Genomic DNA, 19,614 nt, shown 5'->3' with positions numbered 1-19,614 from the left:
TGTGGTGTCTATGACGCGACTAGACTCTAGTGTGCTGTCCATGACGCGACTAGACTCTAGTGTGGTGTCCATGACGCGACTAGACTCTAGTGTGGTGTCCATGACGCGACGAGACTCTAGTGTGGTGTCCATGACGCGACGAGACTCTAGTGTGGTGTCCATGACGTGACGAGACTCTGGCATGGCAAGTGCTGTGAAATTTCAGGGTTCCTCACGCACAATTCCAACAGTAAATAAGGAACCACTCAGCAACAAGGCAAAGTCAGTATAGTCACGGAGGGTCCCTGGAATGTCGCTTTCCGATCAGATAGTTTAAAAAGTCAAATTTAATAATGCTGTGCCCTTTAGCACAACATTATTAAAATCCACCACATTACACTCGAGAGGTGTTTCAAAAATGGCCGCCGAGTGAAATGACTTGCCTGAAAGGGACTTTGATGTAGTTGCAAAGTTACTTTTATAGTTAGAAAGTCTAAAGTGGATTATACTTGCTATATTAATTGGTATGTGAGAATGAAAGGGGGAAAAAACTAAACACACTCCAATCACTAATAAAAACATGCACTTTATTATTCTCACTCTTTTTCAGTTTTTTCCTACAGCAACAGACAACATTTGGAATGAATTATTCATGTTTTGAAGCAAACGCTACTGAATACATCATCTGTAGAACATGTTAATGAAATAAAATGTCTGATTAAGCTTCATTTAGTTGCGTTAACAATGTCACCTCATTTTCAGAATGTGCCTCATTTACTTGCTGCCTGAATGTAGTTCATGATTACCGTGGGAAGACAATAGAGGAAGCAACATATACAATTTGTTTTCATAGAAATAAATACAAAGCCAAAGAATAATGTGCATTTCATTAAGTCATTAATAAAAGGTTCTGAAAGGGATAACTGCTTGTTTGCTGATAACAAAGAAGGAACTTTTCGGATATTTAAGGAAGTTAATTTCAAAGACTTATGAAGAAAAAAAGAAAAAAAACAGCCTTTGATGATTTCAAAGACACTGACAAACTTTCTTCCTCTCACACATGCACCCACACTCACATATGCGCTCATCATTCACCCACATTCCCTCTAATCTGCTTTATCCCTCACTCCTCCCTGTTCCCGATTGTTTCTCCCACCATCACAGGCTTCTGCTGTCCATTATGGTCTTCCTCCTCTGCTTCATTTTTCTTCTCCTCTTTCTCCTCTTCCATTTCCATGTCCAGCTCTTCAAAGGAAGAGCCACTGCCTACAGACTCGCTGGACCCCTTGGCCCCTTGGTCCCCATCCTCGCTGGGATCCTCTTCCTCACCCAGGCCAGGCTGAGAGCTCTCCAGCAATGGGGCAGAGGCCTCCACCACATCCCTGCTCTCTTCAACCACTTCCTGGAACACTGAGCTTGACTTCTGCTCCAGCTCACCTGGAACATAAAGTATATTTAACAGTTTAATCAATTAACATTAACAGTTAAGCATTAACCGTTTTAAATATGTAATGGCTGTGGGCCCACCGGTGGGCCGGTGACACTCAAGAGTCACAAACTACCTTGTAACCAATCACGTCAACATATCAGCATATCATTAACTATGCTCTGAAGCAGGGGAGTCTCAAGAGAAGCCAGGTTATCCCGGTATAGGTATATTTTTCTGTTGATAATGACAAAAATCGGGAACATTTAGCAATATAGCAGGTGAATTATGTATATTACGATGTTATGATGAAATATATGCCTTTCTCCACTGACGTTCTATGATGTTCAAAGCGTTTCTAAGGATACAGATTATTTGAAGGCAGAATGAGATGGCGAACATGGTTTGTGTAACATTAGCAACACATTATTAGCTGTTTTATAACGTAGTCAAGCCAAAGGCTAATCATATTAATTACCACTGTATGTCCGATGTTGTAGAAAGTGATACATAAAACGCATTACTATTCTGATACATCGACTTGTAGACAACCCTGTATAATTCACTCTTCCACTTCTTCTGAATCAGTTTCTGGTTCAAACATATATGGCAGAATTTAACCACCATTTCCACTTGTCATTGTGAAGCATTTACTACAGTAAAATTGAGCGAGTGGATCCCTGAGCTGGTGTGTGTGAGTGGAGCCGGGGCTAATTTACATATTCATGGATCCGCGTATACTAAAGGGAGCAAGGGTGTAGAGTTACAATGAGGCTATATTAAGGCATGATTTTTTTTTTAAATATGTCATTTTGGTGATCAAAGATAAGTTTTAAGGGATACAAATATTGATCACAGGGGGACTTTGATACCATTAGGAACTATTCTGAGTGAATATACTGTACTTTATCATTAAAAATAAGCTGAGTTGAAGAACTTGAATTATAATAATTAAAAGAAAATGGTAGTTTAAAGTCCTGCTGTTTTCACTGATAGCCTTTGGGGATCCTTTAATGGCATTTCAGCATCAGAGGGTTACAGTCATTTACTAACAGCAGTATAATTGCAAGAAGCTGTGCTGTTATCGTGACACACACCAGGTGAGAGTTATAATTGCCAAAACGCTAAATATGAGCTAAAACAATCCCCAAAGGCTGTGTTTGTGCCAAATAAAAAAATAATACCTCCAAAGAGATTTCAAATATTTAACTCAGAATTAAAGGTTAGAAGTCGGTAAACAGCTGCGATTCTCTTGGCTAAAAAAAGGAATTCCTTAAAGAGGAAATGCAGCTTTATGAATCGAGTTTAGTGGTTACTATACAAACATGCTAAACACGGCAAAGACTCAAAGCAAATGTGCTTTTTACTATGGCCGTATATTGATTAGATTAAAAAAATCGAATTAATTACACAAAATGCTTTGTGTAAAAATATTGGATTAATCAATAGTTAATTGCTTAATAGCAAATTAAGATAATTAAGATAATTCAAATACACTACATTATTGTGGCAGACAAGTAAAGCATTGAAAAGGCATTACAAAGCAGCTTTACAAGTCAATAGATTGATTATTTGCATATAATTTAACATAAGCCTAATCACAGATCGAGATCTTTTTGTAAATCGAGTAAGGGGCTTTTTGTTGAAAACGGGAAGAAGGGTAACTTGAAAAATGGACAGAAGAATAATTAAATGGCATTGAGTCTGAAAAAAAAAAATCATTTGGGCAAAAGGTCGTGACTTGTGATCTCTTTGTAAGGTGCAATTTAAGAGGGTCATGACTGGAATCCCTTGCTGAAACTAAAGGCTTAAACTAAACAAATAAAGTGACTGAATAACGATGAGGATGGATATGGATGAAAGAAGAAGGAAGAAAGAATCTACACTGAGAGTCTTATACCAGCTATTTGAATAAAAACTTCCCATTCTGCCTAATTTCTTTTAATACAGCATGTGAATTTAACCTCTCGTCCCTCCCTGCCAGCATTGTTTTAGATGGATAGAAATGATCCCTCTATCATCTCCATCTCAACATATTAGATATGGCATCTCAATTAAGCACCAGCTCTCTGCTAATTGTGGAGATTCACACAGGCAGAAAAGAGGAGCAATGAGGGGAAGACCTTTTCAAACCTCATTAGGTGCCACAACACACCTTATATTTGCCCACCACAGAAATGTCTCTTCCCTAAGCTGCCTGAATGGTCTTTTTATAACAGTAATAAACTTGGTCAAAGCAAGAGCCTACTCCGCCATGAAAACCATTACCACAATATGAATCTATACTGTATGTTGGAACATGGAATATTTTCAGAGGCGGACAGAGTACACAGCTTCATTACTTGAGTAAAAGTACAGATACCACTTGCTAAATTTTACTCAAGTACAAGTAAAAGTACTACAGTCAGATGTCTACTTAAGTAAAAGTACTAAAGTACTTGTTTTTAAAAGTACTTGAGTATCAAGAGTACAAGAGTACATTTTCTAAATATTGCATTACTACTGCCACAGTGCTTACATTGGTAAACACAGCAAACACTTGAAGCGAAAAACTATCATTAACTTGTTCAGAAAATTGAAATAATCTGGCGATGTGGGGCCACGGGGAAGACTCATGAATATTCATTAGGGAAGTCATCCCTGATTGGTCTGATGACCTACCCCTACCCCTAAACCTACCCGTCACTGGGGGTCTTATGACCTCCCTAACCCCGCCCCTAAACCTACCCGTCACTGGGGTTAAGACCAATCAGGGATGACTTCCCTAATGAATATTCATGAGTCTTCCCCTACCATCCTGGGGAAAAAAATACTCCCGGGATGGACCTGCTGCGTCTTCATCCATTGTTTCGTCTCTTATCTAAATCTGACCATGGAGTTGACTTTGGCGGAAAGCTGAAGGTGATTGCTGATAGGCTGTCCCAATCAGTGGCGCCTGCACAATCCAATCACATTTGAGAGGGAAACAACAAATCGAGGGTTTCCGAGATGTTTCTTTTTTCCTTTTTTTTTATTTTTTTTTTTTATATACGAGTAATGGGTACTCACAGTTATGGATAGAAATGTAGTGGAGTAAAGAGTACAATATTTGCCTCTCAAATGTACTTGAGTAAAGTCATGAGTACTCCCCAAAAATTATACTCGAGTAAAGTACAGATCCCTCAAAATTGTACTTAAGTACTGTACTCAAGTAAATGTACTCAGTTACTGTCCGGCTCTGAATATTTTATCTAGGATTATTTTAAAATGATCTAAAAAAAAAAAAAGGGTTTATATGTATACTGTATTTTAATTAAAATATATATTAAATCTATAAATGGAGGAGAGGCTTCGCTGCTTCATAACTGATTGGTTATCAAGGCACACGTGATCTAAGTTAGCTGTTAGCTACACTTTCTCCAATGGAAGAAAGAAAACCAGGCTTTTTACATCAGAGATGGCAGAGAGAACAGTGGCACGCCGCCAGTTTCAGTGAAATATTCATTCCAGTGTCAGTTTAGCTTAAAAACACGAGCTCTGTCCCATTCTGTCATTGTTTCTGTGTGATACAGACTGAACGGAATGTCAAAACATGCCACCGCTGTATGGTAAGATGATATGCAAACTGTGTTTCTCGGCTGGATAAAAAAAAAATACAGTTCTGTCATGACAACTCTCGGAAAGATTGGCATGGTAATGAATACCATGTACTGCCAATACATTCACAGACATGCTGCTGCTGCACATGTAGCATAAATGAATTAACAGTAGTAGATCTATACAGGTGGTGCTGGGGAAGGTGGAGGGTTTCTGCACATTGCTAACAGCAACACTACCAGTATTTGAACGTTGAGCCGCAGCTCAGTGGCAGCTGATGTAACAGCAACCAATCAGCTATGTAGATAATGATGTGATCGCTACTAAATCACTACCAGCCTGCGCCATCTAGAGTGTCATGCCAGAACTAGGTCATTTTATGACAATCATCCTTCAATCGGATGGTTTACATATCTGGATATAGCAAATGAAGACAAAATAAACACATACAACAAGATAAATGAATCTACTGACATACCTAATTAATATATAAGCCCTAATATACAAGCAATATATAAGTATAAAACAAAAGATGCTTAATCGGGAACTGTTAACAAAACTGTTCATTTAAAACCTACTCGTTCTTGTCCAAATCACCACAGCTAATTATAACCTCTCAGTTGGAGTATGTGAGAAACCTTTTAACAACCCAAAAGGGCACTGCTAAGATTAGACTGGGCTTTCCGGTCCTGGTGAATGTGCCTGTACTTGTCCTTCAAATTGTGCACAGTGTACCCTTGGCGCTCTTGAGCACCGTGACACTGGAATTAGCTCTGTTCACAGCTTGGATGACACCCTCTAAAAGATCATTGGCACATCGGAGAATGGTCACTTGAGAGTACAATGTGATGATCAGAGGGTCCCTAATTCACCAGCTCTATCCATTTTTCCTAATCACTTTCCTGTCCATAATAACTCACCTTACAGTCATTATCGGGTTCAGTTTTAGACAGATCTCGGCCTGCCTGAGTCGCAGAGTGTCAGACCACAGGAGATAGACACAAGAGATTAAATATGGAAAATTTCATGTTTTTATGTATTTAATGTATTTTATATACTACACACACATAAAAATATAAAATAAAATATATCTTTATTAATTACTTATTCAATGTATATGAAGGGCCTCTCAAATTTCATTCCACCATTGTATATCACTGAACAAAAGAGATACAGTTTTGGCACTAACAGGTCAAATATTTGATATGTGAGAAAGACCTTCCAGTTGTAAAAATTGCTTCCAGACTCTCCAAACGGTTTGAAATCTCAACAAAGCTGAAGCATATCTTTCCTCGGAAAGCCTCTTAAATCGCATTTGCCTGAATTAGTTTCTAAATTGGGTCCAGTGGGATTGCTACCGGAGCTTCAGGATTTTTGTTCAGTAAAATGTTTTTAGACAAAAGGGATTTTGAAAGCGGAAAGGACTACGGACTACGACTAATTATAGGTACAGCAAAAGAGAGTGTGAGTGAGAATGAGTATAATAAAACCATATAAATTAGATTTAATTTACAATAATCAATACGTGTGTGTGTGTGTGTGTGTGTGTGTGTGTGTGTGTGTGTGTGTGTGTGTGCAATTGAACCTACAATTTGAACCTGTTACAGTTACATTGCTGCACGCTTATATACTGCTTATGTGTGCGGTATAAACAAAGGTCACTGCACATTCACATTGAACTCCAATGAGTGTCCAATGGGCTTGATATACCTGCACTGAAATCCAAGCCCTGATGGAGGCATTTCTCAGTGCGTAAATCTAAGGTTCAGTGGTTCAAGTTAGAGCAGCTAAGAAATGAAAGAGAGGGTAGAAAAGGAATGGATGGAAAGAAAGACAAAGGGTGGAAGACAGATGTTCTGAACTGAATCCCCCAAATGAAGGAGTTTGATTCACAACCTGCACTTGTCAGATCCAGCTGAGCAGCTGTGATTGAACGGCCTTTAATTAAGAGAGCTGCAGGCGCACACACAAACACACACACATTGAGCTTAGCTGTTGTCCCGCTGGAGTAATGACTCTGTTTAGCTGTGTAGAGCAGAAAACAGCCCTTGGACTTTAGCATCAATCTTCACAGCCATTTGTTTTACTGACCACAGATTGAACTGTGGACAACTACTGCTGTGACTGAGCAGCACGCCTTCATTTTTCTCAGTTTCACAGAGCTCACAGCAGAGACATAATATTGCAGATAAGGTGCAACTACTGTGCAATTTCTCTGGAATAAATGCACATGATGAATGAGTCCTTATGAACACATTCATGCAAGCGCTCACATGTCGTTTTAATGTTACAGGCAGGTTCGGAGAGATTTATAACATCTGAAATGAGGGTAATGGTATGGGATCCCAAGCAGGGGTAACATGGAAACATCATGACCCATATGTCTGTATCCATGCATGTAAGACACAACTACTATTAATTAACTATTAAATGTACTATTTTTCTTACATGACAAGGGATGAGAATCAAGAGACAAGTTTTTTCATGGCAATTAATGGAATGTCTGCATTTTTTCACACTTATATATGTGTATAATATACTGTAGGTATATGCATCAGAGCCTTGAAATCATGCAATCATACAAAACAAGTATAATTTGTAAACAAATATTTCACAGAGGTATAATGACTTGAATAAAAATAATAATAATATTAAAAACAATAAGATAAATTAGTACTCTTAATTTATTTTAATATTAAATCTAATATTTAAATAAATATTTAAACATTTAATTTAGTGATTATTTTTAAAATAAAATTCATGATTATTTTGATGATGATGTTGATTTTTTTATTGTTGTTGTTATTAATCATCATCATCATCAACACTAAATATATAAAATACTAATAATCAATCAAGTTGCTCAAATAAAATATTCACTGAATACAATTTTTTACATTTGCAGTGAAATTATGCATTTGGGTAGTTGTGATCCTTCCAAAAAGTCAAAAACCTCAATACTTGAAATTCATTCGCTGCATATCCAAAAAAAGGATTACACACCGAGATTCCAGCAATCTTCTTTTTATTACAAGCGCAAAAAAGAAAAGCACACGATGAATGAGTCCTTATAAACACATTCAAGCAAGAACTCATAATCAATATAGTTACACGACTAAAATAGTTACTCAACTCGGCGTGTAATCCTTTTTTTGATACGCAGCAAGTATTGAGTTTTTTTACTTTTTGGAAGGATCTAATTGTATCTTGGAATCATGTTAAATGTGGACTAAAAAAATGTGCAAGATCTTATTCTTTTTATTTATTTTTTTAGATTTGTGGCCAAACAGGCAGTGCATTTTAGAATTTAGAGTTGTTATTGTTTTGTTCGAAATATAAATTTCATCTCATTTCACAACAAATGTGAATGTTGCTCATGCTTATTAAAAATAGCAGATGAGTCATGAAGGAACCGGATTCGTTAAGTGGAATTGGCATCGGATCCAGAACAGTTCAATTCTTGATGAGTTGATGAGTGTAGTAACATACCCGCCCCTGACTCTGTGACATCAGCGTCTTTATGCTCCACTGTTTCCTCCACGTCATCAGATGTATTCTTCTCAAGAAGTTCAGGCACGCAGAAGTCTGTCAGATTCTCTAGTGGACACATGTAATGGATCAGATCTCCTTTGCATATCTCCAGGAATGGGTACGCATTTAGACTCCTTTCCTACAGGGAAAAAAAAAGTTCATTTAATAAAGCTACATACTAACATACAAACAACTCATGCATATATGATTCGGTCTTGTGCAGTGCTAAAACCACAAGGGAACACTGCTTCAAAACAATAATAAAAAGAATATCAATGTTCTATGCAAGAAAGAAAATCACACGGGTTTGAATGGCAGGATGAGTGAATAATGAAAGAACTGTCAGTTATGTGTGAACTATTCCTTTTAAAGTTCCTTTTAAATCTATTTGAAAAAAAATGATGTTCTATTGAACAATTGGGTAACATGTTTTGGCTAGTCTAATGTTTTTTGGCAAGATAATAGCTATAAACAACAAACCATGGGCTGAAAAATTAGTGGTGACACCAAGTTATTTGCTCTTTAATGCATTCAGTACTAATCATTTCTGTTCATTATAGTTAAGAAGGGAATGACACTGTTCTCTGCAAAAGACCTTCAATGATGTCCCACCTCATTAGAATCAAACTTAGGTCAGACCTTTACTGATCAAACACACCATCCTTATGACAACTTTGCAGCTGGACTAGGCAGGAGTTTACACCAATTAGTCTGCTTTTAATGAAGCGGCCTAATTAAGGATAAGACCAAATGCCACTGTAATGATCTGAAAGAACAATGCAAAACAGCAAGCTGATCAGGCTGTTGCGCAAATAAAATCGCTAAGCGTGAAATTGTGAACTAACGTTAAGACATTCAGGACTATTATTTAGATATAACAGCTCTAGCATGTTTTAACAAAAGGTCAAAAGCATCTAGACGTAAATAAACCACTGTCACTTCATTTAATTCCATTCTACCAAAGCAATTGCACAGTAAGCCATGCCTTAGTTTTATTTTTAGATATAATATAGCATAAAGCTCACATGTAACCAACAACTAGAAGCTTATTGTTCCAGATTACATTCAGATAAGAACAGATTTAAAATGCATAAAGTAAGAATGTGAGAATATTGAATATGACATGTCATAAAACATCATAAGTGTTTCCCTATACAGAACCAGAATACATGTGCAGAAAATACTTTGCGATGAATGGTAATAAAAATGCAGATGCTAGCAACATCAGACAGGGGCTGCAATATCCTTTTGTACTGTGAATGATTTGATATGTATTTATATATGTGGAGGATGTTATGTGCCACCAAGCCCTCAGGGACAGAACTTCCATAATTGCACAGGCTCTTCATGATAAGAGCTTTGTTTTGATACAGTAACACTGTTTAGAATGGCCCATAGAAATGACAAGTGCCATAATAAAACAAGGTACAGGCCAGACATAAACAAATATATGTACAAATGTGCACAGGCAAACTTAACAGACACATGCCATTCATTACCATAATAACTTGATGGTCACAGTAAATAATTATTATAAAATATCCACAAAGATATAAAGACAAACTTGTAAAATAAAAAAATTATGGATTAACTAGAAATGTTAAATGTTAAGGGACTGGAAAAAAGCAGCTTGAAGGATCGTTTTTATCAAAAAACGAAATAATATAGATGTTTTTTGCATATAATTTTGCACAAAGAAAGTCAATTAAAGGTGCTGTATGCAATTTCTTTGACATAAGCTTTGACAAAACCAGTTATTTAATGTGCGGTCCGTATCGGAATGTCTGTTTTTGTTTTGGTCTGTGTGATCACTGCCAATCTACTCAATAGTATTTTGGTACCCTGGATTGCCAATTGGCAGAATACACGGAGTATTGTAGCCATGGACGCCAGGAAACAAACTTGGTTAGAGATTGCAGATTCTACCCGACCTAAAAAGCTTTGGTAATAAAAACACTGCAATACATTAGCTGATCAACGTACAATGTAAGGCTCGTCGTTTTCCATTTTCAGCTGCGCTCGTTCCTGTTGCATGTCCTCAATCTGGCAACCCGCGTTAGCGTCAAGTCTGAGGTGGAGGGGGAGGAGGAAACCGCTCTCTCCAATATGTTGAATTTGGACTGCAGTACCCATTTCAACCACTAACTGTCAATATTACATACTGCACCTTTAAGAATTTGTGCATTGTGACATTTACTTTTATGACAATTAACTTTTTTTAAAGTTGCCAGCCACCGCCAGCGTTTTTGACCATTTTCACAAAACTTCATGGCCCCCAGAATATTTTGTTGTATGAATATCTGGACATGCAATATATCAAAAGAAAAAACAGACCCTCTGCTTTTAAACAACAACAACGGAAAAAAAAAGTTTTATTCTAGCTTCATGTATTTTTTTATTATCAACACTTGAATGTGGCTAAGTTTCATAAAAAAAGCAACATTTTGAGCAAAAAGCTGAGAAAATCATGTTTTTGTCAAAGATCGGATTCAGAACGATGATCATCGTTGAACATAGATGGAGTAGATTGAGTCCATCAACAAGCTTGCACAGACCTATAGCTCGTAGTATAATATTGCTTGTTTCTGCATCTTCTTCGCATGTCTTTTCATCAGGAGATTCAGTAATCTTTAAGAAGATGTATAATAGCGCCCTCTATATAACAGTGAAAACACGGAAAGCCGGAAAATTCCACAATAGCGGGGAAAGAGTTAAGTATGTTTCCCCATTTCTCTGACCCAGGAAGACAGAGAAGTGGAGTTGAAGGTGTTAAGTAGTTTCACTGTTCTCTTTCTCTTGGCTAATTGATTGGTTTTATTCTAATCCTCTGCAAAAGAGTCCTGCTCTAAGCAGTATGAATCACCTGATACACATAAAGACTCCAGCCCTTGGGGGCCCACATGCAAATGAGAGCACATCTCCTTGAACCAGGACTGATAATGAGTGAGAGAAAAAAAAAACAAAGACAATCCACTCCACACTTTCGCCCCCATGAAAACAATGTCAAAACACCAAAGCGAGAAACAGCAATTTAGGCAAATTGCAAAAATCTGTCTGTAATGCAGTTTGTTTACCGGCAAGACTGAGCATTAATGTACTGTACATTTAGGTTATAGGTTTCTAATCATGTCACTAGGGTCCTTTCAATGCTTTCAGTCTCTTATAATAGTGTCATTTGGTGGCTGTTCATCAACTGCGTCAACTAGCATTAAAGTAATAACTATCTTCCAGACACCTCATTAGTGTAACAGCTTGTGCTCTCCATCACGGCTCTGAGCGACACTTTCAGTAAGACAAAAAGCACTTAGCAGACTAATATAAAAAAACAGGAATTATAAACACCTTTTACACCTTTCATGCATGGCGTTCAATCTAATAATGAACCTAATTACCCACTATGAGTTTTAATAATGATTAATAAAGCAAAGAGTACTGTATATAGCTTGCACTCTATGAAAGAGCCATGTGGTGCACCGAGCAGCAAAGTTTTTGAGAGTCTTTGTAAGTGTTACTGTAGGTGTCATGGGGATCACAGGTAACATTTGCACTTTAAAAGGTAATTAACCCAAGACCTCAATTTCCTTTGTGACTGAAATGATCAGTAAATATACTAAATGATCAGTAAAACTGTGAACTCTATTTATTTAATCACAGACAGCTTAGATTAAGCCAGGATTGGCCTTAGTTAATATCACTGTAGTATTGTAATATAACACATAGACTCATAGACAACCCTGAAATGTTTACAAAACACACACACACACACACACATGCATATGCTTCTATGGTAAGGCACCTGTATCCTTTTGAATGCACAGCTGAGAAATAGTTGAGAAAGCGTCATCCGTATATAAATAACACCTGGCGTCACCCATTTCTCAGAGCTACGAATATCTTCATTTAGCCACTAGATTAACCAGGCATGATTTAATTGAAAGTACGCTTCCGGCATGAACATTTTTAATTATGCGGAGACGATGCTCCATTTTCCTTGTTGCCCTTTTGTATGCGAAACCACACCCTCAGTGGTGGCCGCGGGGCGAGCGTTACCCAGCCCAAAGAGTCGACATGACTCCACTTACCCTGAGCTAGACGGGGTGCAATCAGGAGATAATGAAAGTAAACGTCGCTTCACAGCAGGATGAAAAAAGTATCCATTTTTTGTGAGCAAGCAATCATGAGAGCTCGACTGAGGGGCTTTTTCTCTCAAAAGTGAACAGAACAGCTGCACTGTTGTTAAGTTCCATAACAACAGCATATTTTAAACCAGCTTAAAAGGTGATTTGATTTTTAACTATATAGAGTTCCCACCAAAATAAGGATGCACTGATATTAAAAATTAGGAATGCACAATATATCGGCGGCCATATCGGTATTGGCCGATAAATGTTAATTTTTAATGTTATTGGTCCAATAAGAAAATTAGGTTGATATATTAAAGCTAAATATTTAATATACCCCAAAATGAGGTGATGGGAGCATTATGGAGCATAAAATATGCTATCATGTAATGGCTGTTTAATTCATACTGAGATACCCTCGTGCAGAAAGTCCACAAGTGAGAATAATAAAGTCACACATTTTATGACGTTCCAGGAAATCCCTTATATGGACAAAGACATCCAGATATCGCTGTAGCTGAATAAAATGTACAATATGAAAAATGGATAACTATTCTGAGATTTTCTAAAGATCACATTAAACTGTTATTAAATTATTATTATTTTTTAAGACTACATTCAAATCTACATGCAGAATTAAATATCCCATATAAACCTATACTATAATCTCCACTGAACAATACAGTACTGATGTATCATGCATCCCTAATAATCAAACCAGACCAGCCCAACCATCTTAGGCCAGAACCATTTCAGGCTGTACAGGTCTTAACAAGTTGCAACAAATTGTATTTTCATACACTAGGAAGCTTTGAGCTCTTTTTGAGACAGATATAGTGGAGACAGGACAAGAAATTAGTGAAGAGGGCAGATTCACATAAGCACCACTTCGCTAATTTGTTATGTGCCAAGAGTTAAACACAAAGCGTTGGCCCAACTCTATCCGTTAAGTTTAATGGAATATCATTAAGAAATATCTATACATGCTGAAACAAGCTTCAAACTTTAAACAGGTCATGATGATTTGATACTTGTCCAAGGCCTCGCTATACACAGCCATCGAGATAAAAGAACTATCCATTCCCTCATCGACAAGTGAGATTTGTGCAGAGAAAGTCAATGTGTCCTGATAGATCCTGTATTCCAGCTATGATTCAGCTCAGTCCAGGCCAATTACTGCTTTATAGATCAAGCTGTTTTAAGTGTGTAGCACAGTAGAGCACATGTGATGTCTGAAACAGCTTTCATCTTTAAAGCGCTCTCATTAAATCACTTCAGGACATGTTAAACTTGTGAATGACAAAAAAGAAAACAGATAGTGAACTTGTTCACTCAGGGCCATCACTGTCACAACAGCACTAAGAATAGTTCTGAAACAATTGGAATAAACCTCTCAATGTTTGCGGTTAAACATTAGGCTACTTTTTACTTGAGAGGTGTGGGTGTCTTGAACAGATGTGTCTCTGGATGAAGTATAATAATAGAATAAATCACACAGAAAACCCCGGAATAAGAAGCATGAATAAAAGAAAAAACATCAGAATAAAATATAGCCTATACATAAAAAAAAGAAAAGGTCTAAAAGGACACTCATTTTTTCCCCCTCCAACTAACCAACTGCCAACCACAAAAACCAAGGTAACAAGAGAGCTGTACAAGATGGAGCTGTCTGTCAATTCTCTTGTGAATATAAATAGCCTGTTTCATTTTTCATTTTCATTCTGCACAGGGGTTTTCAAACAAGCCCATGGAAATATATTATTATTATTGTTATTATTATACGTTTTTGGAGCTGTAAAAATGATAATGCTATTTATTGGAATGGTATGATATTTATTGGAAAAATCATCTAACATTACTAGTACAGTGTTCAGAAAGGGATAAAACTAGTTAATATTTTTCAGATCATATTTTCATAACTTGCTGTGGCTTCTGTACAGTAATAATATAAAATCGAATTATTTATTTTTGCAAATAACTTGCCTTTAAAATATCATTTATGGTAGATGTTAGATCCAAAACAGAGATGTGTGAAATTCTGGATGGCTAGATATGGACAAATTGGCGTTTGCATTAATGCATGTAAATCTTTTGTTCTCAAAGTGTAAAAGCTACTGTCTGTTCATGATATTATGGTTTAAATGCTGATCAAGTGTTTTATTTTTGAAAGCCACGTTCTATGAGTAAGACCCTCAAGCTAATGGCCTGTATTAAGACATCAGTGTTGAATCCCTTCCTGTTTGCTGTCAAAGAGTGTTGTGATTGTGAGGCTGGACACAGAGATGAAGAGGGGGGGAGCATGACAGGCTAGTCACGTGGAATGCCAGACGAAGAAACATTTGCTCCAGTGGTGACGGATGAAACTCAGCAGGACGCGTAAAGGATTGCACAGCACAGTATAACATTAGAGTTTTACACAACAAGCCACAAAACCATCGATAAAGGCTTGATGAAACAAAGGATCTTTTGGCTCCAAGTCCATGTATGCAAAACCTGACAATACATAATAAAAAATCTGATGTAAAACAGAAAGATCAAGACAATAACATGAGAGAGAGAGACAAGTGGGACGCTAAATTGATTACACATTCTCAATTTGGATGTGAGGGTGCCTAAACCTAACTGGTTTTTCTAACCTGACTACAAACGTTTTCTTAAGAGTTAATTAATGTGGTTCCAAATGATAGAAAATGCATTAATATTTGTACCAATAGCTCATCTTGGAATACGCAGACATGGTTCTAAATGATAGAAATGCATTAATATTTGTACCAGTAGCAGCTCATTTTGCAACATGTGGATAATACAGGACTAACATCTATTCATATGTAAAACTAGGAAGAACACACATTTAATTGTTCAGCATGCTCATTGAATCATCAAAAAATATTATAATTTCATTCTTAAGGAGCCTCAAATGAGCTAGTTTCTATAAACACACTGTACAATGTAGATACAATATAGAGGAAGTCTGAGAGAGAGAATCCGAGGAAAAGAGTGACAGAAGGGAAATACTCCAGGGAAATGTCGTGACTTTGTTCTTTCAGGCAGCTGCTCCATGGATTTTTCTCCTCCCACAAACAGAATGTGAGCACTCACAGGTGAGCACATCCCCAATCTCCCTCATCTCCCTGGGCTCCCGCTGTTACATAATACACACCTTTCTCAGCGCAATCACAGGCCAGTCATAGAACTGAGAGTTGCTCCTACAGACAGTGTCCATGTGACACAACAAACCAAAAGGTTTCTATCAATTTCAGAGGGCAAATTTGATGCTTAGCTATTGTTAGTGTCGTCACAGTGTTGACTATACTACACGTGAAAGATACAAAATGCTGTATGAAGTAAATGTACTTTTTTTTATGTATAGAATTAAGTAAAATCGACTTAACTAAGTTATGAGAATAAGTCAATTTAACTTGGTAAGTTAGAGTTCATTGAGTTATTTCTACTTGCTCATTTGAAGTTTATTTTGCAATACTCTGGTTCAAGTATATTTTACTCACTCTTTGTTTGTAAATTTTACTAAAACAATGTAGCAATGAATTTAGTCATTCTTTTAAAGTGTATTAGAAACATTTAAGTACACAAAACAGTATCTTCTTGTTCCACTTTCAACCAGCAGAATAATGTACCAATCTGAATATTGTATAATCTATAAGTCAAGTCAAGTCACCTTTATTTATATAGCGCTTTTTACAATACAGCTTGTATCAAAGCAGCTTCACATTGATAACATGAAAATAATACAACAAAGTTTGTTTCTAGAAGAAAATTGCATCATCGTCCACCTCAAGTAAAGCAGATCACTAATATTGTTGAATATTAAATGTCCAAGTATAAGTCAACATATAGCAACAATAAAAGCAATGATAAAACAGTGTAAATAGAACTGGAAAACAGTGCAACCTTATTATTCATGCCGTACTGCATGATGGGAACACCACTATCTGAATATTGAGTACTTAATTTTATAATTTTGATGTTTACTTGAAAAATTCCAAGTAAAATATACTTATAAGTTCAAGCTTTAATTGAATACTAATATAAAATGTACTTTTTTTAAATTCTTGCCTGAACTAACTGAATTAATGTAGAAATAATATTCATTACAGACATAATTTTTATCAATTTCTCAAATATCAAAACCAAATTTGATAGCACAGAAATTAAATAAGTGTGCTCTCTACACCCTGATTTCAAATAAACTTTAGAATCAAAACTAAAGTTTTAAATAAGGTATTTTTTTACAATGCCTATATTTGCTTCATTTATGTTCACTTTGAGGGTATTTCTGTCAGCCATGTAAGTCAGATAACCAGTTCAGGTCAAAGTGGATGTCCTCTAAACAACACCAACCTGCTAGTTTGTGAAAAATATTGCAGAGAAGTATGTTGCATTAAAGGTGTTTTAACAGTAATTTTATGTTGTACAGTAATTTTACACAATTCTACCTAATGTTTATGGAGTAAAAAAACGAAACGATTAATCATAAAATTAAGTAAATTATAAATATTTGTATATATATATATATATATAAAATATTAATATATAAAATATTAATACATATCAGGATTAGGCAATAATTCATCTTTAATTTATTTAAATTTATTTTGGTTTCATTAATGAATCTTGAATATCTGCATGCTTCGACTGAGGCAGACCGAAATAAATTTTAAATTATTATTATTTTTATATATAAATATATATATTTAATTCATATATTAAAAAATAAATAAAAACATATTGTTTTAACAGATTATTTGGAGCTTACACAAAAAAATCTGAAATGGAATCGTTAAGCAGATTTCTTTTTAAATATTTTTATTACTATCAAAAAAAGTCTTAATCTGTATTTTGTCCTGTTTTCCAGTGAAAACTAAATATCTAAACATCCTTAAAAAATAGCTAATAAATATAGTTGTATGTATTTATGGGTTTAAACCTAAATCTAACAAAATTTTATGCTCCTTTATAGGGATGTTTACATATGTTTTTGTTCTTTAAAAGTGAACACTTCTGAATAAAAAAGTAAGCAAAATCTGTAATCATGTCCTTCAAAATCATTCATTCATAAGGAAACTGGCTAAGCGCAGCAGGAGGAGATGAGCATCATGAACAGAGCGACTAGACATGCCCATCAAAAGTGAGTGAGAAAAAGGAGGCCTATCAGTCACCTGAGGGCATAATAAGACAAGAGGACAGCAGCTGACAGCACACGCATCTACTTGTGAAACAACAAATGAGGCCGACAGTCCACTGAATAATGAGGCAGAGGTCAGAGAGAGGAGGAGACAGATAGTTCAAGCAAGACGGAGGAAGAGAGAGAGAGAGAGCGAGCGAGGGGCCATTTAAGTCTCATATAAGTAGTGACAGGAAGTAGCTTCAAGAGCATCTCAACAGCATGCCCGCTTCCTTTGCCCACAAGCTTCAAACGCAAGGTCTGATCATCCTTGCTCACAAACTCTCCAGCTAACGACAGATATCCCTGCCTATTCTTAGACCAGCGATTTCTTACAAGGATCCCTGGGCAACGCGCAGACGCTGGAATTAATACATCCACAAATCACAGTGACAATTGGCGACAGTCCCCGGAGCCCTTCCTCCCCTGCCTATTTACTTTCATACGCTGTCACACACTCATGGACACACGGATCTGTGAGAACAGAAGCAAACTCCATTTCACACCTCCGGTGCTGTTCAATTCCGACCATCCCTTGTGGTCGCACGCTTGAAGAGGGCTGTATTTTTATCTTACATGATAACACCTTTATTCTCCCCCCTCCATCTGCACGGGCATGTCCAAACCGGCGACAGAGTTATGAAAGTTTTCTCAATATATAACAAATGAACACACTAGGGACGGTGTGTGCCTGTGCGAATGCGTGTCTTTGAAAAGTGTGTGTCTGGGTATGTGTGTGTGCACTGTGTGTACCCTGCCGATCGATGGATTTCCTGATGAACAGTAATTGTGGGGACTTAAGTCAACAGCGGTGCCCGAGTCGACACAGAAGTCCTAAATCGATTGGTTACATTCTCCCTCAGCACAGCCAATCAACACTAACCTAACAGACACACTTCCTAATTGTTTTTGCAATTGTAAATTACGATTCTGTTGTTTAAAAGGGTGGATCTCACAAAGAAATGTCCCAGTCATTTAAGCACAAAATCAAGAGAATCATTTATTGGTTACTCAGTATACTGGGTAATAATAATAATACTTATTATTATTATTATTATTATTAGTAGTAGTAGTAGTCTTATGATGATTTATTTATTGTGCCAAAAAGAAAAAAAGAAAAGAGTTCAAATTGGTTTTTATTTAAATAAATGCTTAAGAGTCTAAGACTGGATCATTATTGTAGTGATTATTATGTTTCTAGCATGCTTTATGTTAATTGCTGGAGTGTGTAGCTTTTCATTTCTTAAACATCCATGTAGGAAAACATATCATGAGCATATTCCAGGCTGACATTGTCAAGATTCATCAGGCTCAAATTGTGAACGAATGGTTAAGAGGGAGCATGAAGAATCATTTTCACACATGAATTGGCACCTCTGAGTCCAGACCTTAAACTCATTGAAAGTCTTTGGGATGTGCTGGAGGAGACTTTACAGAGTGCTGGACTCTTGCATTGTCAATACAAGATCTTGACCAAAAATTGATGCACATCTTGATGGAAATAAATGTTGTGATGTTATTTCCATCAAGAGGTGCATCGATTTTTGGTCAAGGTCTTGTATTGACAATGCAAACAGCGACCTTTTTTTGGCCGGGCAGTGTAAATAATACAATAAATAAATGCTCATTACATTACAACATTAAAAACATAACTTTCTATTATAGTGGGTTACTAGTTACTATGAACTGGGATGTTCTGATTTTTTTTATGTCACAATGGGAAAATCTAAATGGTACCAAAATGGGCTTCATTCCCTTTTTGCAAAATATAACTAATTTACTTTTTTTTTCTTTTGATT

The 19,614-nt window shown here is 36.4% G+C and overlaps 1 protein-coding gene across 1 annotated transcript in view; it reads right to left on the bottom strand.

Annotated features, from left to right (window-relative positions):
* Nucleotides 1–545: 545 nt before the first annotated feature.
* The window catches only part of tex264a (testis expressed 264, ER-phagy receptor a), a 63,985-nt gene continuing 44,916 nt past the window's right edge, over nucleotides 546–19,614 (bottom strand). Inside the window, exons 3-4 of the mRNA XM_084129143.1 lie at nucleotides 8,471–8,651; nucleotides 546–1,416 (exon numbers count right to left, since the gene is read on the bottom strand). Coding sequence (XP_083985269.1) covers nucleotides 1,103–1,416; nucleotides 8,471–8,651 — 495 coding nt within the window. The 3' untranslated portion in view covers nucleotides 546–1,102. The remainder of the gene's footprint in view (nucleotides 1,417–8,470; nucleotides 8,652–19,614) is intronic.

This window comes from Abramis brama (assembly GCF_963993115.1).
Source record: "Abramis brama genome assembly, chromosome: 11".
Lineage (NCBI taxonomy): Eukaryota > Metazoa > Chordata > Actinopteri > Cypriniformes > Leuciscidae > Abramis > Abramis brama.
This window is presented reverse-complemented; position numbering and strand designations above follow the sequence as displayed.